The sequence below is a fragment of the Lycium barbarum genome, chromosome 4, assembly GCF_019175385.1.
Source record: "Lycium barbarum isolate Lr01 chromosome 4, ASM1917538v2, whole genome shotgun sequence".
NCBI lineage: Eukaryota > Viridiplantae > Streptophyta > Magnoliopsida > Solanales > Solanaceae > Lycium > Lycium barbarum.
In genome coordinates, this window is record NC_083340.1 from 14598102 (window position 1) to 14606050 (window position 7949).

Below are 7949 nucleotides of genomic sequence, written 5' to 3' on the forward strand. Positions count from 1 at the left end.
CATCCAAACAGGCTCTAAGAGATATTGTTTTCATGCCTTAAACCTATGACGTCCGTTAGAAGAATAAGTTGTGTCGTCAAGCTGATCCCATTTTGTATCATCTCTTGGGCAAGTTCATCTGTTATAACCGTGTTAATATTCTAATTTTTGAAACTACATCTCTTAATATTAGAAAGAATGAGTCATTAACAAACTTGGCATATAATAAGTGACGTTATTAAAGTAGAATTTCGTTGTGAATGAGGTTATAGACTTATATTTTCCCTTTCTTTTGAATTATAGGAGTATTTACTTATGTTACGTTAAAACTTACTTATGTAATGTTGGAATTTGATATAAGAGTATTATGTTTAAAAAAATTCTTTTGGATTTTGAATTTAGGTTATATTTTCGATTTTATAAATATTTGCTTTAGTACTATTAACTTGTTATTTCACATTGCATGTTGTTTATTTTTCACTTACAGATAGAATTATTGTCAAACATTTGAATGGTATGGCATTATATTTTTAAATATTCTTTTTTTGTCAAACATCCAATCCCATGATGTTCTCACAAAAAAGGTATGCTTTTAAGTTTTATAATCAATTAAAATAAAAATATTATTAATTTGAAATTATATATCAATTATTTTTTACAATATTAGTTACAAATATATGATTTATAATTAACATATTTTCAAGAAACAATGTATCATTAAATAACTAATTTAATATCATTTATAAAGGCAATATTTTTAAAATATTAATTTTAAATTTTTTATAATTAAATTTTATTTTTAAATTAAACTAATTGTGTAATTGCACTTGTGCAACCAAACAGCACGCTTGTAATTACATTGTAATTACATTATGACAAACAAACAGGTCGTTGTAATTACAATACTATGTAGTTACTAGGCTGTGTAATTACTAGGGTAGTAATTACACCAATTCCAATTACCAGGTGGCTTTCCAAACAGGCTCTAAATGTATTCATGGTGACATTAGTTCTGGATCTTGATCCAGTTGAAGAAAAGAAGCGTTTTGCAATGATCCAAAGCTATTGAGCACAGAAATGTCAATATCTACTGTGTGTTGCTGTGGGGGTTCCTCCAGAACACACAAGAAAACATCATCAGGATAGTCCCAAAGCATTAAGGTTCTTGGCAAAGCACTTTGAGGTTCCTAATTAGAGGATTTAGCGAGAAATGCTTCAAATAGCATAACCGATGGAATTTCAAATAAACATCACCATATTTATTTCTTCAATACAATAAAGAATTACATTAAGAGGATACACAGAACAACTGCTTATCTTCGTCTAGTAAAAGACGGGCTCTCGTTCATTATCATTAAGGCAGAACGAAACTAAGAAGAAAAAAATGTGCCACATTTCAAAAAGGGCTCACCATTAAAGGCATGAGGGATCTAGCAGTTCTCTAATATGAGTTTCAACTCTCTTCCTAATCGAGGCATTTGGGAAACGGTCTACTACTTCAGCTGCAAACGAAAAGATCAAAGCTTTTCTGGCAGTTTCAGCATCAATACCCCGTGCCCTGAAGTAAAACAGTTGGTCTTCCTCGAGGTCACTGATTGCAGCACCGTGGGAGCACTTCACATCGTCAGCAATGATTTGGAGATTAGGTTTGACATTCACAGTTGCTCGAGGCTCTAAAAGGAGGCTCCGTGTAAGCTGTCCTGCATCTGTCTGCTGCGCATATCTGCAACATCATTTAAAATTACACAACACATTTAAATTTCATACATTAAGAATAATAAAACTATCAACAATCGTGTGCAGCATCTTTATAAAAGACTTAAAAATAAAATCAGCTTTTGCGACTCAATAGAGGAAAGAAGGCGAACTTTCTCCTAAGTTTGCACTACATTTCTTATCGATAAGATGCCGGGTGTGTCTGATAGGGAGGAAAATGTTTTTTGGATAACGTTTCTAACCCAGCTTGCGTGCAGCTCGACTAATTTCACGGGATACCTGCCACCAAAGCTAGGACAGATGGAAAGAAATAATCTAGTATTTTTGTCTTTGTTGGGATTTGAACCTGAGCCCTCATGATTCTCAACCCACTTCATTAACCACCAGGCTACACCCTTGGGTGCGGAGGAGAACATTTTCTCTAGGAAATCAAGTTCTTAAAAAAGAGGAAAATGACTTTCCTAGTGAAAGTAGGAAAAACAAGTTCCACAAGTGAGAGTTCACATTGATTTGTTTCCTCCTCACCCTCTAGCACACCTCATCTTCACCCCACCCTCGTAGCCCCCAGCCCCACCACCCCACACCCCTACCCCCACTCCCACCTGCCATAGTATTTGTCTAGATTATATACAAATGCTTTTAGAATAATATATTTTGCTTATGTACCGAACACAAGAAAATAAGAAAACATTTTCCTTCATACTGAGCACACCCACAATTTCCAATAGCTGAGACACCGGCTTTTCTCTTATAATCATTACCTTCTTAAAAAATAAGAATTGAAAATTCATTAAATTCAACTGACTCAGGTACAGTATGCGATATGGACCACTGGATACAAACATAGAGGTAGTTTGATCTTGTGTGATGCAGATAATGAACAAATGGAACATCTGAAAGGTGTTCTGATTGCTCTCGAGGCTGTTTCAGGGCTTCATATCAATCTGAATAAGAGCAGCCTACACTCTTATCTATCTTTTGGAGGTGGAATTACGCTAGTGAACGGAGTACTTGATGGTCATACCGACATATCTAATGTCTTTAATTCCAATTCCAGCAAAGGTGGAAAAACAACTTAACAGAATTAGGCACAACTTTATCTGGGAAGGGAATCATGAAGGCAAGAAAAATGCATTTGATAAAGTGGGAGAAGGTGCTTCAACGCAAAAAGGTTGTTGGACTAGGGGTTAGGAATTTAAAAGTCCAAAAAAAAAGGCTTGTCGTGTAAATGGCTTTGGAGTCGGAATTGTGGGCAAAACGAGCTTTAGAAGGAGGTGGTAAAACATAAATATCGGCTGTGCGACTTTGGTTGTACTACCCGAATTTTTTTCTTCTTGGTACATCTTACTGGAAATATATCAATAGCTTACAGGATGAATTTATGGAAATGAATAGACTCCAAAATGGAGAATTCATAGAATGCTGGAATTTTCAGTTCAGGAGGAACTTTTACGATTGGGAAATTGAAAGAGTCAGTTTACAATTATCAGCTGCAAAAGACATTATACTAGATAATTCGCAGAAAGATTCGTTTTGTTGGATGCGAAGGAGGATGGGGTATTTTCTGTTAAATCCTGTTATAATATGTTGATGAAGAAAATGAGCAAGCTGAAATCGACTGGCCATGGAAAATCATTTGGTAAGTCCAAGGCTCCAAAAGTTACTTAGCTTTGGTTTGGATTGCAACCCATAAGGCTTGTTTGAAGCAGGACAATTTGCAAAGGGCTTTTCATTTATGCAACTGGTGCTAATTCTGTATAAATAATGGAGAGACAGTGACTCATTTACTACTGCACTGTAATTTTGTTTTGGCAAATTTGGTGTATGTTCTCGAACTTATGGAGATTGCTACTTGCACCTCTGTCAAGGATGGAATAGGCCAATTCCATTCAGCCTTGTATATCTTAATATGTCAGTACAGTTTTCTGGATTGCAGAACATAAACCACTAAGATTATACCAGAGTGAAATAATAGCAAAAGTATTTTTAATCAAAGTAACATTCGGACACTTCCAAGAAAAAAGGGTTTGCCACGTATAACATTCGGACCCTTCCAAGAAAAAAGGGTTTGCCACCTATAACATTCGGACCCTTCCAAGAAAAAAGGGTTTGCCACGTACATGCATAGGACACTTACTCTTAAGATTTGTAAATAGTTTAAAAAGAAAAACACATAAGCAAACATGAACTGGAACAGTATGACGAGATCTATAACAATGCTAACGAAAGAATATGAGTACTTTTAAATGTTTAACAGTAGAACAAGTCACTAAAATAAACACCAAAGGTGAGACAGAATATAATACCTGTTGACTTGAACATTTCCATCAAAAACAGCCTGACCAGACGAATGAGCCACAATGCACTTATGGATCTGCTGAGAGACACCCCGCGGGTGATCAAGGACTAATCTACTGTGTAGGTCTTGTGTTTGATCAGAGACACACATATGAAATGTCGATAACTCAGTAACCGTGTCTGGACCAACTTGCTGGATGTGAATATTGTGTCTGCTCAACTTTCCACCAGTGCTTACTTCTATATGCTCGTATGTGCTATTTGATTCCTGAAAATAATCAACTCAATAATGAAGAAATTTTTTGGATGCTGGTCGTAACCGGGCTAAAAATGAAGCAACTTTAATCTCCCTCGAAGACAAATAAATTTTTTTTTTGCTCATGAAGGAAAAGGTAACGATAAGTGCTCATAGTTAGCATCAAATGGAAGAGATAAAAGCATTCATTTTCAACTCACTCTATTAAGTTCTATTTTTCTTAGTTAAACAACAAGTTGGGAAACAGTAGATATCAGGACCGACAAGTTGTACTAAACACGAACTGGTATTCATTATTCACATAGTATCAAACATTTGCTCATAGAAAGAACAGGAGTCGGTATCACTGATACAAGATGAGTTAATTATCAAGGTCCAAAACAACATCATCTAAAATATTATGAACACATCTCTCATGGATGTTCTGTATACAGAGAAAAGAAGAGAAAGGAAAAGAAAACCATGAAGCAACAACAGGAGAGAGGAAGAAAGTACTATATTTTTTTTTTTTTGTTTGAACCAAGGAGAAAAAAAGGAGTTGAATCAATGAGGAAAAAAGGAATTGGAGCCATTTAACATTAATCTCTTAATAGTATTTTCTTTTCATAATCACAACATCTCCTATGGCATTAGGAAACAAATCATGAAGCAAAGAGCTAGAGTTGTCGTCGTTCTCAAAAGATGTGAAAAATCTAAAACAAAACGAAGATAAGCTCTTACTACATACTATCGTTTAGCACCCGCAACTTGCTGAATATCATCATCCCTGATCCCACTATCCATAAAATAACTCTTCCCTAAAAATTCAATTGACCATTAATTTTTGGGTAACTTTGAGGCATAGGCCTCCCTAAGGTAGTTTGACCACTGTAAAGTGCTAGTCTCCAACTAATACTTGTAAATTTCGTGTAAAAGGCTGATCCACTAAAGTTTTCTTTCTGTCCCACCAAAAAGGCATAGAAATTTCGTTCTTTCCAACCAAAATATAGCAAACATATATAAAAATTACTTACATTAACATTACTACTTCCTTGTGTAGGATTCCTTTTCTTTATAAATAAAATAATCTCCGAATATACACAGAAAATCTTATTCAGTCAACAATAGTAAAGAACCCGTCAACCAAGAATCTAGACAGCAAAATAACTTCAGGCTTGTCAAGTTAAGGATCAAAATCAAATCCGCAACGCTCCCTCCTTCCTAGTGATAATCTCTTCATACATATTTGCATCATTCCAGAAAACAAAAACTGCCTCATGATTCCTTCAACAGTAGCGACAAACACAGAAGACAGAACCTATTCTTTTTTGAGAAAAACAGAACTCAAATTGACAAAACGTTTCTTTGTGTCTCAAGGAGCAAGTAGATCATTTTCTCATTTTACATTTTCTTATTATCTAATAGTCCTATTTTATCCTTTCCTTACCCTTTTTATAATAACTCTACCCCGTACCCTACTTTTCTTTATAATATTGTAGGTTTATCCTTCAAATTGTTGATGTGTGGTATTATGTAACGAGGGGAAACGATACAATCTATCCAAACATTGTATTCATCAATTCAATACAGTACAATACAAAAATATAATACGATACGTTAAGAAACCATATGTAAAAACCATCCAAACAAGTCGAAAAAGAGCATATTTTTCTTGAATTATGCATAATAAATCAAGGTCATTTTTTAGTCGAAAAAGAGCGTGTTTTACCTGTTGAACCCAAGTCCACTTGATATGTGCAGCATTGAATGATTGATTTTGTATATAAGAATGATTCACTTTTGCTCCTTCCCCGACAACAACTTCCATAACCGAATTCGTCCAATAACATTGATCCTTATCTCCACCTACATACTCTTCAACTAGACTAATCTCACCTCCTTTCTCCACCAACACCAACACCCTCGGATTCGAAAAAGGCAAACTTTTCGACTCTTTTTCACTACCTTCAACCGAAATGTACCTCAATAGCAATGGATTCTCAACTTTACAGCCTTCTGGCACATAAACTAATACTACATCAGGTGTACCTACACCATTAAGTGAATAAAACAAATCCCCTTTAAAACTAAACTCATATTCAGACACCCTTTTTAATATAGCCTCAGAATCAACACTTAAAAGACTCCCAATATAAACCCCATTTGGAAAATCAGTTAATTGGTTTAAAGAACCTGTTATATAACCATCAATAATTGAAAGAGTGGGCAAAAGGGTATCTAAAGATTCATTTTTTGGACTTAAAGATTGATTTTTTGGTGGTGGGGTGGGTTGAATTGTTGAATTCTTGAGAAAAGAAGTGTCTGTGAATCGAAAAGGTTCATCTTTTCTTGAAGGCCAAGGAGTTGAGAGAAGGGTATTTGAGGAATTATCTCTTAATTTTTGAAGTGGTGGAGAAGAAGTAGAAGGTACTGAATCTTCTAAGGTTTCAGCTATTTGCAGTACATATGGATCAGAAAGAGCTGAAATTGGACTGAATTTAGGTGTAAAGACTCCAATTTTTTTGCTGATTCTTCTTGTTTTTGTTGTTGTAGTGAATTTTGAGAGATATGGTGATATAGAAGTTAATGATGCAGATGGGTTTGTAGAGAAGGTTGGTGAAAGAGCAGAAAGTGGCATTGAAATTGGTCGGTGTTAGATTTTGGAAGAGTTTTTTTCGTTAATGGAGGACAAGTTTGTGGCGCTCGGTGAAGAAGAATAGTCATTGGGCCTATACCGAATTACAACAGGATCTTCCAAATTTTTGCACGGTTTGTTCTTCAAATGGACCGGTCTTTAATTTTAGGGAAATGACATCAATGCCCACAACACCTAAAATAATTACCTTTCATGCTCCTTTTTACCAATGTTTTTTTTTTTTTAATAAAAGTCCACTAGGCTTTTGGCCTAGGGCTAATTTTATAAATTTTATCAAAAAATCCAGAAGTTTGTACAACTCTAGCCAAAAGGCTAATGAAAATACAAAATTTAAACTAATGATCAAATTAAGACTTATAACTTGTCTTAATTTGATATTACAAATTGTTAAAAAATTACTAATAGAATGAAATTTGAAATAATTGCTCCATAAAGAACTTCTGTTTCTATATCTCACATGCTCTATATTTGGCCCTCTATATGCACCAAGGCAGTACATTTTCTAACTAATGACCAGTTCTCAGTAGGATGAGCATCCCGGGGTGCTAATACCACCAACTAAGAAACAACCACTAAATAGAAACTGTATGCCCATGTGTACTCAAGAGGTCTGTTGTGTTCCATGTGCTCAATCATTTGGAGCAGTAATTCCACTTCATGTCATTTGTCAAAAGTGCCTCCAACCAGTTGCAATTTATGCTGGTAAAACTTCTCAACATCCTGATTACACTGTGTTTCGCTGCTTGTTGGTATTCCTTCAGTGTGGTTGTTCTGTGGTACATGTTGAATTAAAATCCTCCATTTATGTTAGTTTGTGTACCTGCAACCATTAGCAAACAGTTAGTGTAAACCAAATCCTTCACATTCTCCTCCCAAAGGATTTGAGTGTGAGGACCTCCTTTTCTCCCACCTTCCCCCTATATTCAGTCTCCTTAACATGATCTAATTCTTAGACAGGGCAGCTGTAATTTGTCACTGTTCACAATTCTTTTACAGTGGCTCTCCATGTCATGAAAGGAATTGAATTGTATGTCCCCTGTGTCCAAAGCTAAATTAGCCAAGTGA

The 7949-nt window shown here is 35.2% G+C and overlaps 1 protein-coding gene across 1 annotated transcript; it reads right to left on the minus strand.

The window, feature by feature from the left end:
- Positions 1-1199: 1199 nt before the first annotated feature.
- LOC132635297 (protein ABCI7, chloroplastic-like) lies at positions 1200-6985 on the minus strand. Its single transcript, XM_060351625.1, has 3 exons — positions 5958-6985; positions 4002-4261; positions 1200-1702 (listed from the first exon to the last, which is right to left on the minus strand). Exons 1-3 carry the CDS (start codon positions 6864-6866, stop codon positions 1393-1395), a joined length of 1479 nt encoding a protein of 492 aa, XP_060207608.1. The 5' UTR covers positions 6867-6985; the 3' UTR covers positions 1200-1392.
- Between the last annotated feature and the right edge of the window lie 964 nt (positions 6986-7949).

Bases quoted from the DNA above. Each gene is read 5' to 3' on its own strand.
- LOC132635297 (XM_060351625.1), bottom strand. From the start codon at position 6,866: ATGCCACTTTCTGCTCTTTCACCAACCTTCTCTACAAACCCATCTGCA. The intron at 4,262-5,957 runs GTAAAACACGCT...GATTATTTTCAG, and splicing joins AGTGGACTTGGGTTCAACAG to GAATCAAATAGCACATACGA. The intron at 1,703-4,001 runs GTATTATATTCT...ATGATGTTGCAG, and splicing joins GGAAATGTTCAAGTCAACAG to ATATGCGCAGCAGACAGATG.